Below are 17,946 nucleotides of genomic sequence, written 5' to 3' on the forward strand. Positions count from 1 at the left end.
AACCCAAGGAGGGCAGGTGCTGGGGTGGAGTGGAGTGGAGTGGAGTGGAGTGGAGTGGAGTGGAGGGAGATGCGCTCGCACTTGTGTGGACCAGTCAGCTTCCGCTGCGCTGGGCTTGCCGTGAGGTAGTGCGGAGTCGGGGGCCGTGCGTAACAACCGAGAAAACACTGGCCACACAAGACCAGTTGGACCTTGCAAAGGCTCATCCGGGGCCCAGTCCCTAGCCCTGGCTGACAAAGGCGGGATCCGGTACAGGCTGGCCTGGGGTCTGTGCGTCAGCTCTTGACCCTGTTGAGACTGTCCTCCTCAATGTGATCCTCTGCCTGCAATGTCACCTTTACTCTGTCATCCTCTCCCTCCGGCAAGAGTTGGCCTGTTGAGCGGGTGGCCTTGGCAGGAGGAGCACTGGGTCTTAGAGTCATTAGTTTGGGACGCTGGGGTCAGTGTCGTTCTCTGTGAAGGGGCCACTAACACAGGGGAGTTGGAAAGGATCGAAGCTCTTGGTGAACTCGAGTGTGATGTAACTGTATCTGTCTCCCATCCACTGCCGGAAGGAGTGCAGATTAGTGCAGTCACTTTGGAAAACAGTCCGGCCTGAAGTTCCCCATCCACATACCCTATGGCCCAGCCGGTTTCAGGCCCAGGTGTACACCTGAGAGATCCCCCTGCGCAGGCGCCCCCGAGACTTGTGCAAGAATGCTCGCAGCATTTCTGTTCCCAGCAGCAAAGCTTGGGCAGAGCCCAGATGCCCATAGTGGTGGGGCATGAAGACACCGAGTCATGCCCACACAATGGAATATTATACAGCTGTCCAAACACATCAACTGCAGCAACACGCCGTGATGTAGATGGATTTTAGCAACATCATAAATATTAGACAAAAAGATTACATACAGCACTATTCCTTTTCTTACAAAGAGCAACTAAAATAACTACTTTTTAGGAATATTTACTGATCCACTAAAACTGTAACAAAGAGAGCAGGGGAGTGTGTGCTTTTTTTATTTTTACTGAATTTATTGGGGTGACATTGATGAGTAAAAGTGGGGGTGTGCGCTTCGGATTCAGGTTGATGGTATCTTGGATGTGAGGAGGCAGGAGTGGGGTGGGGCAGGGGCACCATCTGCTTAGATGTAGGTTATTGTCAAGGTCCTGGCCCTTGCTTTGAGCGGTGGGTTTGCAGGTGGTTATCACATTGTGAAAAGTAACTAAATGAAAGTGAGCCGTGTGTGATCACAGACGAGTGTCATGAGCCAAGGATTACAATTGATCATTAACCCAGTCCTGTGCATTCCAGGCCCAGTTCTCCTCCCCACCCCAAGTTAGTGGTGACAACGGCTGTGATGGCCCAGAGTTCAGTGCGGGTGGGCTGGAGTCTGCTTTCCCTTGGCTGCCCTCCCTCTGCTTTTCTCTGCCCCTGCCCCGCCTCCTGCCTATGCAGCTCAGATCTCCCTCCACAATGCCTGCTGGCCGCGTGGCCTCCTGCCTGGGGCTTTGCTCTTCCTCACACACTTGTCTCTGTCTGTCTCCTCTCAGTGCCTTGTTAGAGATGGCCTCACCCACTAATCATTTCCACCTGTGTGTGTCTTGCTAATGAGATGGTCGTTTCCTGGAGGCCAGAGGGTGTGTTTTATCCCTCTTATGTGGCCGATTACTCCCAGCTCCTGTTCACCCCCTTCTTCCTTGATAAAAGAACTCCCAGCCTCCCCTCCAGGTAGGCACTGCCCTTTGGCCAAGTGAGATGTAAGTGGCAGTGTTGAGAGCTGCTTCTGGGAAGCCTTCTGAAAAGGAGGGGGCAGGGTGCCTTTCTTCCCCCTTCCTCCTCGCTGCCCACTGCCTGCAGCCTGGAGGTAGCGTGATGCCCTGGTCCCTGACACCCAGGTGGGGGGCTGTCTTCTACTGTCTTGAATCATGTGTAAGTCAGTATTTTTAGGTCTTTGGACTGTTGGAAGTGGCCTCAAAGATTAGGCTGGGCCACACCAGCATCATGCTCGGGAGACTGCACAGCCTGTTTCAGCTGCAGGACCTTCCTATTAGCTGTTCCCTCGCCTGGAGCCCTCTTACTCCACCTCTCACCTGGCTCTCACCTGGCTCCAGTTTGTTCAGCTGTCACGTATTTCATCGGCAGGCCCTCTTTGACCACCTGTCTACGTTAGCTTCGTTTTCCATCACTCTTGATGGTCCTACCCTACCTTATTTTTCTTCTTAGCACTTAGTCTTTCCTGGCACGTACATACGACATATATTATACCTCTTTATATCCCTTCATTTACTACAGTATCCCCAGCGGTCAGAAACATTTCTTGATCAAATGGATTTGCGCTGGCCCGTTGCCGGTGCGCCAGGCGTACCGCCTGCCAGTTCGGGTTAAGTGAGATGACGCACGTAGCGTCTAGTCCAGCCTCTGGCTCATTAGGCGCTCTGATTTATTATTGTTCCAAAGAAAGTGGTTTTTTCACTCAGGAAGGGGGAAGGTGTGTTCGCAGCGGCCTGTCCGAGGTCCTGAGGTGTCCGTTCTCACCAGACCCTGCCTGCCTGTGGTCAGTTGGCCCAGGTTAGTCAGCACGGCTGAGCATCTGCTGTGGGAAGTGTGGGCAGAGGCCTGGGGGGCGGGGGCGGTTCAGAGATGAGCACGCCACAGCGCCTGCCCCCAAGACCCTGAGGTTCCCGGTCACCTCGAGTGTGGGATACAGTGTGCCAGGGCTTAGTGGGGACACAAAGAAGTGATCATTTCCACCAAGGGGTTTGGGTAGGGGAAGGTATCGGAGGGGAGTGTTGTAGGGTGGAGAGCATTGCATTAGGTGTTGGGGGATCAGGCGGCCACAAGTCCCTGCCCACCCCCCAATGTGGGCAGCTGCCTCGAAGGCAGTACCATCTGTTGCGATTTCGTTTCCTGCTGTGCTGTGTAGTCGTTATAACCTTGTCGTTTCTTAATCTTCCTCCTCCCCAGGTTTTCAACTGTGTCCCGAGCTGCCCTCCCCCGGTTTCCTGCTGTAGAATAAACTCTTGATGGCAGATAATGGAGGGCCCTCCAGAGTTTCTTGCTCTGTCTGGTCATTTATTATAAACTCTCGTGCCAGGAAGTGACCAGTTCACAAGAGTTGTTCAATCCGCAGCTGTTTTGGAGGGGGGAGCAGGGGTGAAGGATGTGGTCCTAGTCGTCCCTCGCTCGCTGTCCGCCATGGAGGACTAGCAGTTAGAGCCCTTGGTGTTCGCCCTGAACTTGACCCACTTCTCCGCGGCCTTCGTGGTTCTCCGAGGCACAGACTGTGCAGCTCTGCCCGAGGTCGGCAGCCCGCGTCACCAGGCACCCCTGCCCGAGCCGAGATCCCCTTCGGGTTCCCGGCACAGCACCCAGCAGCCTTTTGCGGTGCCGGCTTGTCCTCTTGAGACCGGAGAGACCGGCGGGCAAGATAGACAGTAAGGGGCAGGAAGGGACGGCCAGTCAGGCGCTGCTCAGTCCCTCCTCCTGCCTGTTTCTGAGCCCAAGCGGGCGACAGAGGAGGAAAGGGGTGTGGGGTGATCCCGGGGTGGGGAGAATTTCCGTTTTCCTGAGGAAACCGGGGCAAACCCTCACGCCTTCCTTTTTGAGTTTCACTCTCGTCACCACAGGCCTCCTGTGTTTGTGCCCCGTGGAGCTGCTCTGAGCTGGGACCTCTGAAGTGGGGGGCATGGGTGTGCTCTCCAGCCGTGTCTGGGGCAGCACCCACCGGGGCAGCGCCAGGCACTGCGCGTGGTCTGCTGTAGGTCAGGTGTGATGCCTGCCCACCCCGCCACTGGAGACTGAGCGCGGGGGCTGAAGCTGAGGCCCAGCAGCAGCGGGCTGGTGGTGGACCTGGGCAGGGGACCCCGAGCCTCTGTTGCCATCTGACCAGGGGCTCTGGTTCTCCTTCATCCTGGGAGTGCTGTGCGGGTGTGGAGTACCCCAGCACCTGTGCGGGGAGACATGAGGTGGGGGAGGGCTTCTGCTTGTTTCTTTTTCTTTGTTGCCATCTCTCCCTGCCACCGTCATGACCCCACACACACACGCACACACGGAGGGCACCTGCTCCTCTTCGTTTCCGTTTCAGCTCAGCACCACCTCCTCCTGGAGGCCTTTCTGGGTGAGTCCTGTCCACATGCTCCCATTGCCCCTGGCTGGATGCCTCACATCCCCTCTGTTAGATCTAGACTTACCAGCAGGTCTGTCTATTCGCGGGCTGTGGGTTCCCCGAGGACAGGGCCTTGGCCCCCTGCATACACCCCAGCACCTTCACAGCTTCCTAGCAGTTTTGTTGAGTTTGCCTGCATTTCCTGGATTTGAGGATAGAGATCTTGTCTGCTTACACCCTCCTCCCCTTCCAGCAAGCACACCACCTGCCACCCAGTTGGTGCCCAGGAAATACGGTGGTGTAAGCAGGAGAGTGAAGGCTGCCCGCGGTTCTCCCTGCCCGCCAGCCTCCTGCCCTGGGGAGATGGGTTTGGAGGTCTGGCTGACTCAGCAGCCTTGGCGCACTGTGTCCTGTGATGCTCACGCTGTGGGGTGTTGGGGGGGCTGGCTTCCCTGCCCTCACAGGTCCCAGCAGGCCGCCACCCACAGCTGGAGGCTCCCGGGCACACACTGCCCCTCCTTCTCCATGTACCTGGGAGAGAGGGAGCTGGCGCAGCACTGTCGGGCAGCAGGTACGGTGCCGGGGGCTTGGGCGCCTGCAGCCCTGGGATGAGGTGGAGCGGAACAGGGGCCACAGTGGATGTTTCTGTGCCTTACCCCGGCCCAGCTACTTGCTGACGTGGAAAGGCCACCCCTGCCCACTGAGCTCCGTGGCCATGCTCGGGCAGGAGGTGCCTGGGGAATCAGCCTAGAGTCCTGCACCTGACGAGGGTGCAGGGAAGCAGTTTGGGTCCCACGGACCTGGTGGTGGTCGTGGCTCTTCCAATCCACGTGGCAAGTGCCCGGCCTGCTGGGACCCGCGTGCTGCACTCTGGCTGGTGGTGCCGCATGTTAAGCCCTGCGCCTTCCCTTGTCTGCCCATCAACAGAATGGTTGACTTTTCCAAGAAGCTCAAAGAAAGGGGCTTTACAACTGCTGATTCAGGTGTCAGATTCCTCACCGTCTCCAGATCCCTCACATCAGCCCCAGCCACAGATGTTGCTGATGCTGCTGTTTGCGTGGGGAGGAGAGGCCAGGCCGCCCAGAGCTACCCCAGCCATTGAAGTGTGAGGACAGGCCCCCTCTCACCCCCTATTGCTGGCCTAGCTTCTCAGTCCTTCCTCAGCCTCCCCACAGCCCCCACGGAAGGGTGGTCCTGTCATAGGAGGCCCTCATTAGACACTGCTGAATGGAAGTGAGTCCCGGGAGACCTGGGTATGTATCTAGACCTGAATGTGATGCTGTGCCCTCATGATTTTCTTCTCTGAGCCTCAGTTTCCCTGCTCTATAGATCATCTGGGGTTAAAATGCTGATTCTCACCACCCCCTGCTGTTGTCTGGGATCTGTATGCCTGGGTGTGCATCCACCACCGGTAGGTCCATCTGGGCGCCGTGTGCCTCCCTCCCCTGCACCTGTGGCTGCGGGGGCATCACTGCACAAGTTCGTTCCTGAAGCCCAGCTTTGGCCGCTGGTGACCAGGCTTAGATTTACTCTAAGATGGCTCTTGAAACACCATTTATGGGTAGAAGCTCTTCTCAGAGGAGATGAAAGCGGTGCCCCGCCCCTGCTTCAAGGGCTGCACCCCCCCCCCCCCGCTTCCCCCGCCACCTTCCTTGGTGCTGGGGCTGAGAACAGGCACTTGCCAGCATCAGATAAGACAGCTGCACCCACAGAGCAACCCCAGGCATCATACCAGCCCTAGAGGGAGGGTGGCAGGCACTTGTGGGGGTATTTGAGGTATTCCCCAGTATTGTCCCTGTTGGGTTTCCCCTGGGTTGTCCCGGAACACAGAGGCACTTACTGTTTTCAGAGTTGGCAGCCCTGTGTGAGTAACTCCATAAAGATGGTTGTGCTCTTCTGTGCCAGCCCCATGTCCCCTTTTACTGCCCCCCCCCCTCTTCTGAAAGAGCCAGACATCTCTTAGAGATAGTCCTAGTCCCCTTACAGATGAGGGTGTGGCTCAGAGAGGGACGGCCGCTTGCTGGAGGTCACACAGCACGCAGCTTTGCTTTCAGGTGGTGGTGTTTGAGTTTCTCGGTGCTCCTTCCCACAGGTCTCCTCCTCCACCAGTCTAAAGGAAATATTTGTTTTCCTTTCTGTGGACAAAGAATGAGCTGGGTTTGTTTCTGTGAACACAGCTCCAAGGACTGGCAGTTACGAAGTATTCCCAGGAGGGGGGTTTTCTGACGATGCAGTAACTGCAGACGGCCTGAGTTGGTGGCCTTAAATCGCTGGGCCCTGAGATGCTGTGGCCTAGCGGGAGCCGGGGCTCCTGGAGTTGTGAGGCTTCAGCAGGTTTCAGGCCCTGGGGACCCTGGATTAATTGAGACAAGGTGGAACAGATGGATCCAATCTATCAGCAGCTCTGTGTGACAGCCTCTTAGTATGCAAGCACTTCATTATCCACTCATTTCGCCAGGCCCCCTGCCCTGGTGCACGCGGGAGCACGGCGGAAGCGACAGCCCCTGTCCTGATAGAATTACATGCTCATGGACCGCAAGCCAGGCTCTGAACAGACGGCCGAGGACACATCATCGCTTACATCTCTCAGCAGCTCAATTAGAAAATTGTGCTCCTGGTGGAATATCCCAAAGAGTGGGCTGTGACGCTTGCTTTGGGGGTCAAGTCCCTGTTGTACTCAAGGTGGGGTGACAGACACCGTGGGAGGCATGACTGGTGGGGCAGAGGACAGCAGGCTGTAACTATCACATGTCACTCTAGAAGCTTTGAGGCGAAGTATTCCCAGGAGGGGGGTTTTCTGACGATGCAGTAACTGCAGACGGCCTGAGTTATCTCAGAGAAAGTGCCCGTTTGGCTACCGGGAGGTCAGTGTGGGACGGGACAGCTCACCAGCCCAGAGCACCCAACCCTGCCCTGCTCTGGGTCCTGCCATTGAACCCCATCACCAGCACTGTGCTATGGTTCCCTCAGATTGGCAGTTCTAGCAGTTCTTGTCCTGACCACGTCATGAATGTTGGGTGGAGAACAGATAAGGGACCCTCCCTGTGGTGGTTGGGTGTGTGTTTGCCAAGGCCAGGTTGTCAGGCAGTTTCTGTTTGAGCCAAGGAGTTCTTGAAGGGCGTTCAGGAACCCTTCTTGGCCAGATTCGGGTGGGAGGTGTGGACGTGTGTCACCTGGAGGGGTGCTAAGTGATGACATGAGCATAAACCCCCGGATGCATGCAGGAGCCCTTACTTTGTGGGTCTCTGTGTGGGGTGCCCTGGAGCTGTCTCAGCCTTTAAGAAGCCCAGAGGCATCTCCCCGTAGCTGGGCAGGTGCAGCTTGTGGCAGTGAGAAGTCTCCTCCTCGCTCTCACAGGGTCCTGGAATAGGGCTGGCACCATGAGACCGTTCCTGTCTGAGTCACTTCTGGCCTCGCTCTGCATCCTGGGCTCAGAAAACTCCCATTTGGGATTTTACAGTTGGAAAGCATGGCATAGTCAAACCAGCATCATAGCTTCACTTTGAGATGTTTTTAACCTGCGCTGACATCTGCAGGCTGCGGACTGTTGGGCATCTGCGCGGGGGATCTGCCAGGTTTCGAGGCCCGGGAGGTAGCCGGGACCGTCGTCACGGTTGGGGAGCAAAGCAGCAGGTTTTCAGGAGTGGGTTCCCTTGAGAGCGTGTGAGAGAGAGGACACCTCTTCCAAAAATGACGTTTGTTTTTCAAAAAATTAATATAAATTTTGGGGAATATTTTCTGGTCAGTCTAATTTTGTCAGCTGTTACAATGAGGAGTTTTTGGCTGCCTGTCATTGGAAGTTGATTGATAAGGCAAAATGTGAAAGTGCACTGAAGTGGGCAGATAGGCATTAGGAGTTTAGTGGAAAGGAAATCATGTGATTAAGGGCTTCAAGGGTAGCTTCATGGAGGAGGTGGCCTTTTTGCTGAGCTCTGGATGATGAGTAGGGTTCTGACTGGTGGTAATCAGGGCCAAGGATGTATGTGTGAGGAACAGAGCACCAGTGTAATGCAGGGTGTGCATAGTACAGTGTAACCAAAGGCTTGACTTGCTGGCCACACTTAACAGTGAATACATTTCCCAGCTCTCTCCGTTCCCTGTTGGACTCCTGAGCATTCTGCCCAGCTCAGAGCTGCCTCCCTGGGAAGCCTTCCTGGCTCGCCCGGGCAGTTTGTAGCACTCCTCGTGCTGTGCGCTCTGCCACCTGTCCTTCTGTGCGAGGGTGGTCTGCCTGCCTGCCTTCCTAGCCAGGCTGAGTTCTCAGCTCACGGCATGTTGCTGGGTGACGCTGGGTGCACACTCAAAACGATGTCACTCGTGCTTCTGATGTTCAGCATCGCCTCTGAGAACATGCACAGGCTCTTCACGTTTCTTTGGCTGTGTGGAAGGCACACTTTGTTGTCTGGATCAGCCCGCTCTCCCAGGCACTGTGACATCATATTCCATCTGGGAGTCCCTGCTGGGTGTCTGGGAGTTAGTTCCCTCTCTCACTCTGCATCGGCGGCTCCTCGTCAGCCCCCCACGGAGGGTCACTCCGTGGACCTAAACTCTGGCCTTTAGCAGCATTTATTTTTCCATCCCAGCAAAATGTCAAGAGATAAGATTCTGTTTCATTTGGGGGGAGAAAAATATTTCTTCTCATTTCTTTATGAAATCATTGTTCTTACTCCAACAATACCAGTGTTTGGAAGGGAAACAAGATAACCTTTGCCACACACGCATGTTTACACCCTGCCGCTTTAACAGGACCTGGCATTCCTTCCACCAGCAGAGAAAATGACCTTTCTGTGTGAGCAGGCACCGAGGACCACACAGGCGGGCGCTGGCAGGACTTGTCAGGGAGGCCTCTGCATTGCCTCAGCTGGTGGGTGGCGCTCTAGGATCCCTCGGCCTCTGTCTTCAAGGGGCCGGTGCTCTGGGAACCCAGGCCTTCTCCAGCCTCCTGCCGTAGCTCCCAGAGCAGGGCTCAGGGCTTCAGCCAGCCCTGCCCCATACCCGGTCCAGGCCACCTGAGTCCTGGCTGCATCTCTTCCCAGTGGGTGGAAGCTTTGCATTTCTTGATGGGAGCTACTGGAGTGAATTGTTAGTGGGGGGAGAGGCTTTTTGAAAAAATATTTTTCCATTTATCTTCAGATAGAATGGGAGGGAGGGGGAGAAAGAGAGAGAAACTTCGACGTGAGAGAGACACATTGACTGGTTGCCTCCCCCCGCATGACCCCATCTGGGGCCAGGGATCAAACTGCAACCGAAGTCCATGCCTTTGACTTGAATCGAACCCACGACTCTGTGGTCCATGGGCTGATGCTCTAACTGCTGAGCCAAAAAAAAACCAACAGTAATCCACATCATTTTTCATCTTGGATATATTGTGAATTGTCTCCTAAAAAAGGAGAATTTTTTCTTTTTTAGTGGAGCTGTCCTGTTCACAGCTTGATACCCGAGAAATGCTGCTGACTACACATTCTCTGCGTGGGAAGCCATGTCACAAGGGTTCGGGTATTTTCATTGAAAATGATGTCACCACATTACAGAATCTTTAGAAAATGTCACGAAAACTAGCTCTTACGCTGATCACTCTAGTGAAGAGAGTGCCCTCGTTTGGTGTGGCTCCTTCCCCAACACGCCTTCACTGCTGTGCATACAGCTAGGTGACCCCTGTGCATACAGCTAGGTGACCCCTGTGCATACAGCTAGGTGACCTTGCATATGCTGTCAGCCCCCTGCCCAGGACGGTGGCCTTTCCCTGACCACTCCCACATCGCACCACCCTGTCATGCTCGACTGGATCTGGTGGGCGTTTTCGGGCTTCCGTTTACTGTTACCCTGCCGTGGACAGTGTAAGTAGACAGTTCATACGAGTTTGGGGTGCACACACTTGTTCTCAGAGGTGAGTTGAGGGTTGTTGGTTTTTTTTAATCCTCACCCGAGGACATTTTTCGATATTTTGTTCAGATAGAATGGGAGGGGGAGAGAGAGAAACATCGACGTGAAAGGGACACATCGAGTGGTTGCCACCCACACGACCCAACCAGGGCCGGGGACAGACTGCAACCGAGGTACGTGCCCTTAGTGGGAACCCAACCCGGGTCTCTCCAGACCGCAGGCCAACGCTCTAACCGCTGAGCTAAACTGGCCAGGGCTGAGGGTTGTTTTAAAGGGCCTGAGCTGAGTCTCCCCCTGTTGCTAAACCAAGGGAGGAGGTCCTGAAAGAAAGTGTGGGCTCACGTTAGGGCTTCTGGGGCAATCAGCTGCCATGGTTGGGCGGGTGCACTATCGATAAGTCCTGGGAAGAGACTGCTAAAAAGGAATTAGGCCCTGGCCAGTTTGGCTCAGCGGTTGGAGCGTCGGCCGGCGGACCCAAGAGTCCCGGGTTCGGTTTCCGCTAGGGGCACGTACCCCCCAAAAAATAAATAAGTAAAAAAAAATAAAAAGGAATTAGGAGGCCTGTGCCCTCTGGACCTAACAATCTAATGGGAGGTGACTAGGTGACTAGACAAAATGAAAAAAATGAGCTTCAACTGTAAACCCCAGGAGCCACTGGTCACCTCAGGCCCGAGAAGCAGATTAGGTGGACTGAGGCCTCAAAGCCATCCTGGGGTTCATCTCAGGGTTTTTCCCAGTCCCTTCTGTGCCTCCAGCCCCTCCCTGCCCTGAGTTATCCAGGGACTTAGTACCTATGACACCAGGAAACAGCCCTCAGGAAACAGAAGCTTCCTTGGGAGGAGTGAGTTTTGTGGAAGTTGGGGGGGCATTTAGGCTGGAGGGCTGGCCTGTTGGAAGGTTTGGTGAAGGATGTCGGGGGATGACGAGGGTGCAGGGTAACCTCCTAGAGCCAGCCGGGATTGTAGCCTGGGCGCCGCTGGGTCTGAGCTGAGGGAGCAGGACTCCCTGACCGGGACAAGTGTTTGGCAGCGTGCGCTGGGTGAAGCCATGGGCCTGGGTGCTGGTCTTGTTTGCTATAGGGTGGCTAAGAGGTCCTGTCATCCATGACACTCACCCGGTTGTCTTCAGGTGTATGTTTTGCATGGGACCAGCGGCCTCTGGAATCGGCTCATTGTCCTCCTCCGTTGCCCTTCCTGTCACTAGCAGAGCTCGATCACCTGCGAAGCCTGGAACATGGGCGCCCCCTCTGTGTCCTTTGCTTTTCCCCACCAAGTACATCTGTGCTTGTCCGGAGACCATTCTAGTAGGAAGGGGTATCTTCCTCCCACTCCCCGTCCTGCTTCTGTTCCTAGAACTCTCTACTGGTGACCCCTGAGAGCCAGTGCCACGGCCTCGAGCCCAGCCACCCTGCGCTCCCCCTGTCACCCTCCGAGGCTCCAGATCAGGAAGCTGGGAATCCGATGGTGGCCAGCTGGCTGGCTTGTTGACACCCTGTGCAGACTCAGATGCCGCCTCTGGGACCCAGCAGCTGCAGAGAGTCCTGGCCTGTCACCCCCCTTACCCCACACGTGTAGGGCCTTGTTTTTATCACGGCAGCCCCAGCAGAGACCTTGGGATGGATAAGGTCTTGATTCAGGTGTGCAGCCTGGGTGGTGTACGTTACAGACCCTTTGCAGCCCCCTGCTGCTGAGAATCCAAACACATCCACCCTCGGATCCATTTCCATGACTTTTCCTTTGGTGTGTTTAAAGCAGTTACGGGTGGGATCCTCCAGAATGCCATTAGTACCGTTTCACTCACGGACAGGAGGGCCTGGGCCTTCCCAGCATCTTGGATTAGGATCTCAGAGCAGACCTGGTGTAAAGTCCACCCGGGTCACAGGTTTTAACTCCCCCACCCCCGCGGGGAAGGGGCGTCTCCAGGAGGGCCACAGGGATCGGTGACAAGACAGAGGCTGCATCTCTGCTGGGGGATGTGACAGTGGCCTTTGTGAAGGTCGGGGTGGCACCAGGAGGTGCCCAGTTTGGGAACTGCTCAGTCACACCACTGGGCTTGCACTCTGCCGCCTCACTCAGTCCCACCCCACGCGGCCGGCTGGGGTGTAACCAGGTGCCCGCTGAGCAGGCCAGTGCCAGCCGCTGCCTCCACAGTGGCTTTCTGTTCCCAGTTCCAGGCGGGAGGGCCCACTCGTCAGCAACCTCCTCACGTCCCCACTAGATGGAGGGCCTGGCCCGTCGCCCTGAGGCCCTGCTGCCCCAAGGAGATGCATTTGCTAGGCTTTCCTCGGGGACTGACAGCCACCAAGTCTCCTTGGCCCTGGTCTCGGGGCGCATGACAGTCACTGGGCACATGTGGCCAGTGTAACTGAGGAATTTTTTAATTGAAATTTAAAAAGCGACGCTCGGTTCAGTTAATGGAAAACTTGGTGTGCTTGGAACAATGTGGGTATGCAAAGCTAATTTTTTGTAGCGTCCAAATTGAGATGTGTTGTGAGTATCAACTACTCACTGGATTCAAAGACTCAGTGAGAAGGAAGAATGTGAGATATTCATGACTCTGTGGTGAAGTGATAATACTTTGAGTATATTGGCTTAATTGAAGTATAGAATAGTTTCATCTGTTTCTTTTTCCTTTTTGAGATAGCTACTGGAACATTTGAAATGTGGGTCTCACATATTTCTCGTGCCCTCGACACGCACACCTGGGCCTGCTTTTGTCCGAAATGTGCTTGGTGGGCCCTGGGGGGAGCACTTAATCTCTCGGGAGTGGTTTTGGCCACAGGATTAGGTCTTAGGAGACCCATGGTGTTTGAAAAGGAACAACAACAATAAAACATCATTTGTTCATAAAACAATTTTTAAATTTTTTTTACAATTTACTTTCAAATTTATTTTGTGTGTCATAAAACATTAATTGTACAAGTGACACACATTTGGGAGTCCTTCCTGTGCTGCTTGAGCAGCTGGGAAGTGGGTTTGGCCGATTTTGCTCGAGGTGCGTGTTTTGCGCCAGGGTGGGACTGGGGTCTTCGGTGAGCCATTCACTTGGGAGAGAGTTTTTCCATGTTGAATTTTCCCGAGGCCTGACGGAGGGCTGAAGCTGTCACACGATGCAGACTTTAGTCCAATACAGTACTTACCCACTGGGACATGTTTAAGGAAACATGAGCCATCTCTGATGCTGTGATACGTGACCCCAGGCCGTAAAGAGAGGTTCTCCAAACTGAGTGGAGAGGGGCCTAGTGTGTTGGGAATGGAGTGTACCTCATGGTTTAGCATCCCTTCCCCCCAATTTTTGGTGTGGACAGGAGCCACGGAAAGATAATAAGAAGGGAGCATAAAGTCAGTGCATAGCCCTGGCCGGTGTCATTCAGTGGTTTACAGTGTTGGCCCACTCACTGAGGGATTGTGGGTTCAAGTCTCAGTCAAGGTCATGTACCTGGGTTGTAGGTTTGATCCCCTCCCTTCCTTCCACTCTCTCTAAAAATCAGTGGAAAAAATATCCTCGGGTGAGGATTAACAACAACAAAGTCAGTGCATAGATTGTTTGACGTTGCTGGCATCTCCTGGCCTGCTTGCCCAGGCCACCGTTCCAATCTGATGACTCAGAAATAGTTCTGGGGAAAAAAAAGAAATAGTTCTGGGGTGTTCTGCTGGGCCGATTGTGTAATCGTCCCCCTTTTCTTTATGCGTGCTAGCTGGCAGGATACTGAATGCAGAGACTTAGCAAGTTATACAATAGAGTGACTCCTGAGAAAAGTTGGAAACATTTTTTTTAATTTATTATTTTTTAATTTAATTTAATTTTTTTTGTTACAGACGTTTCCCCTTTATCCCCCATTGACACCCTCCTCCCAGTCCCGCACCACCCCCAGCATTGTTGTCCATGTCCATGGTTACGCATACATGCAAATAAGTTCTGTGGTTTATCTCTTCCCTCCTGCCCCGTCCCTCTCTTCTGAGGTTTGTCAGTCTGTACCCTACTTCTGTGTCTCTGGGTCTATTTTGTTCATCACCTTGTTTTGTTCATTATATTCCACAAATAAGTGAGATCATGTGATACTTGTCTTTCTCTGATTGGCTTGTTTTGCTGAGCATAATACTCTCCAGGTCCCTCCATGTCGTCTCAAAGGATAAGAGCTCGTTCTTTCTTATAGCTGCATAGTATTTCATTGTGTGTATGTACCACAGCTTTTTTTATCCACTCATCTATTGAGGAATACTTGGGCTGTTTCCAGATCTTAGCTATTGTAAATAGTGCTGCTGTGAACATAGGGGTACATATAGTCTTTCTGATTGGTGTTTCAGGCTTCTTAGGGTATATTCTAGAAGTGGAATCACTGGGTCAAATGGCAGTTCCATTTTTAATTTTTTGAAGTAACACCATAGTGTTTTCCACAGTGGCTGCACAAGTCTGCATTCCCACCAGCAGTGTACTAGAGTCCCCTTTTCTCCACACCCTCACCAGAACTTGTTGTTTGATGATTTATTGAAGGCAGCCATTCTGGCAGGTGTGAAGTGATACCCCATAGTTTTAATCTCTGTGATGATTAGTAATGTTGAAGATTTTTTCATATGTCTTTATTCCATTGTATGCTCTTGCCACCTTTGTCAAATATTAATTGAGCATAATATCTTGGGTCAATGTCCTGGTTCTCTGTTCTGTTCCATTGATCTATATGCCTGTTCTTGTGCCAGTACCAGGCTGTTTTGATTACAGTGGCTTTGTAGTATAACCTGATATCCGGTATTGTGATCCCACCTACTTTGTTCTTTCTCAAGGTTGGTGTGGCTATTCAGGGTCATTTTTGGTTCCATATAAACTTTTGGAGTATTTGTTCTAGTTCTGTGAAATATGTTATTGGTATTTTGATGGGGATTGATTGCATTGAATCTGTAGATTGCTTTGGGTAGTATGAACGTTTTAATGATGTTAGTTCTTCCAATCCATGAACAAGGTATATGCGTCTAGTTTTTAATATCTTCCTCTGTTTCTTTTTTCAATGACCTGTAGTTTTCTGTGAATAGGTCCTTTACTTCTTTGGTTAAGTTTATTCCTAGGTATCTTAATTTTTTTGCTGCAATGGTAAAAGGGATTTTTTTTTTTTAGTTTCTCTTTCTGTGAGTTCATTGTTGGTGTATAAGAATGCTGTCGATTTCTTGACGTTAATTTTGTATCCTGCTACTTTGCCAAATTTGTTTATTAAATCTAGTAGATTGTTGATGGAGTCTTTAGGGTTTTCGGAAACATTTTTAAAAAGACACAAGGAGAGCTTTGTTGGTGAATTTCTATAACGATCACTTTTTTAAGGCCAAGAATACTTATGAAACCTCCCTCCTTACTTGTCTTCTGTAAATTTCGATTTTTATCTTCTGACTTATAAAAAAACAAGGCCCATCTGGACAGGAAAGGTGACCTGCCCTGGAGGTGCTCTGGGAAACGAGGTGGTGGGTCAGGGTTCGAGCCAGCACGCTCTGGAGAGAGCTTGTCAGAGACACTCAGACAAAGGGCATGACTTGTAGCTGGTGCCTGGGTCTTCTTTCAAAGGCCCTCGGTGTGAGGGCCAGAAGGCAGCTCGTTTCCCGTGCCACCTCTCTGGCGGGTGCAGATTAGCTGTGATTTATCCCTCTCCCAGGGAAGTCGCCGCTGTAAACAAGAAGTCTCTTCATTTGCAACTTGTGCCAGAGCCCTGCTGCACGTTAACATCCTGAATCATCGGGTTCTAGGGACCCAGCAGCATCTTTCATTTTCATTCTGTATTTTTAATTGCACAAGCAAACCATACCATAAAAAGACAAAGCATGTTTTAAAAAGAAATTCACACCTGATCCTGCTATCTTGGCATGTAATGCGTCTTCGTCCCAAGGTCTCTGTACAGATGCAGACTTACTTTTTATTTGGTTGTGATCAAGGCAAAAGTACAGTTAAGTTGGACTTTTCACATTCGTTTACGTCCTAAGTAGACCTTCCCTCTTATATAGTATGTTTCTAGGTACCGTGTACGTTCATGCAGCAACTTGATAAACTGTCATTTTCTTAATCATTCTGTATTTTTGTTTTCTGTTCTTAATGGTATCTTTTCCTGTTTGTTTCTGTAGGAAGTTCTCCAACAGTTGATCATAATGAACTTGCCCAATGTGTGGCTGATTGGCAAAGACCCGCTGTCTGGTGAGTGAAAGCCACCCCCGGGGTGCTTGGCTGATGCCACTGGCTCTGGGCAGCTGTTGGACACGGGGCCCTGGCTGGCAGCTTGGAGCCAGCGCAGGGAGGGCACGTGACCACTCGGGGGGCTTTGGAAGGGCGGGTTTATTACCCCGAGGCATGAAGCCAGGAGCACATTTCTTCCGTAAGAAGGGATCCTCGAGCCCCTGGGTTGGCGGCGGGGCGGGCAGGGCCACTGCTGCGACGGGCTCAGGGGCCTGTATGGTGGCTCCGGCCTCTCCTGCTCGGGGAATGTGGGGTTTCTGTGATGCTTCGATTAGTCCGTGGTGGGTCTCACCAGGCAGTCCTGTCATTCTGTTTCTCATGCCCCCGCGGCACGCTGAGGCCCGAGAGGGCGAGGGTCCCAAGTCCTCGCCTCGGACACTCGGCGTGACTGAGAGACCGGATGAAATGTGCTCCTGGGGGTCTTCCAGGAAGTCAGAGCTTAATGTGTCCTTGTCAGGTAGCTCCTCGGTGAGTTAGACGGGGGTGGATCTCCTCCCGGCCACGTGGAGGGCGTCGGCCTGCACTGTGGCTCCCAGGCGTCAGCTTGCAGGCCGCAGGGACAGACGCCTCGCTGGCAGGGATTCGTGTGCCCCAGTGGAGACCCTGGTGGTGTTCTGGGTCTTCTGGAGCAGGGCAGGGAGTGTCTGCCAAGGCTTCGACAGAAGGGACTAAGCTGCCCTCTGTTGCCACCGCCTCATCACACTGTCTGGCCATCCTTGCTCCTGTCCACGTGACAGTGGCTAAAGCTCTTGAGACGGCAGGGAGCGTGCGCCGAGGACCAGCCAAGGACATTACTCATAGAGGAGCAGTTCTTGCTTAGTGTCCTCGCCCTGAGACCAGCAGCAGCAGTTCGGGGGCACCGGGCCAGGTGTGGCTGAGCATTAAATCACATTGCTGGGGAGGGCTTCCCCCTGAGCCCCAGCTGGCTGACCCGTCTGCCTTTTCTCTGCATGAGCCAAAAGGAAGAGGTTTTCTCGACCTCTGGTTAGTCCTCAGCGCGGCTGCCCAGTAGCCCTCGCACCCCTGCACGCTGGCTTTGCCCGCCTGGTGGCCCCTGGCCATGCACACCCTTCCCCACTGCACGCAGAAGTCAGGGGAGCCTTGGTCTGCCTCCTGTCTGCTTCCTGCTCTGCCTTCGGGCCAGTTGTTTCCCGGCTTTGTTTCATGGTTTCCCAGACAGAAGATGCAGGTGCAGGCCTGGGCTGGGGACAGCTGGGACTCCTGTGATTTCTGTAGTCACTTCAGGAAAGGGGGGGTCTGCTTTGCTGAGCAGAACTGTGCTCCTTCCCTCCTTACGGGGGCTGGTAAGGGGACAGAGGAGAAAGGTGCCGAGGGGGGTGGTGGTTCAGGCTCAGCTCTGCCCTCGCGTCCGATGTGGAGATGACTGCGTCCGGGGCCTCGAGCAGGGCCGAGGAGCGGGAGGAGGGACTCTCCGTGCCCGAGCCCTTGGTGAGCCCCCCATGTGGTGGACACCATACATGTTAAAGAGTGGAAATGAGAATGTGCATCTGGGATGTGACTGCCATAGCCGGTCACCGATGAGAAAACAGGCTCACCGAGTTGAGGTGACAGCCCCTGGTCACTCAGCCCATAGCAGAGGTGCCGACTGGAAATTGGCTCTGTTCGCCCCTGAGCCTGAGCTCCGTGTTCGTATGACACACAGACGTGTATGACTGCCCACGTTCAACCACTTTGACCCACAAAAATGGCAGGGGGTACGGTTCAACCTAATATTACACTTGTCCTCCCCGTCACTTCATCATAC

At 53.4% G+C, this 17,946-nt stretch overlaps 1 protein-coding gene across 1 annotated transcript in view; it reads left to right on the forward strand.

Moving 5' to 3' along the window:
• The window catches only part of LOC118623635 (protein Daple-like), a 128,220-nt gene that overhangs the window by 38,451 nt on the left and 71,823 nt on the right, over positions 1-17,946 (forward strand). Inside the window, 1 exon segment of the mRNA XM_036251432.1 lies at positions 16,073-16,142. Coding sequence (XP_036107325.1) covers positions 16,073-16,142 — 70 coding nt within the window.

Source organism: Molossus molossus, unplaced genomic scaffold (genome assembly GCF_014108415.1).
Source record: "Molossus molossus isolate mMolMol1 unplaced genomic scaffold, mMolMol1.p scaffold_m16_p_1, whole genome shotgun sequence".
In the NCBI taxonomy this organism is placed as follows: Eukaryota; Metazoa; Chordata; class Mammalia; order Chiroptera; family Molossidae; genus Molossus; species Molossus molossus.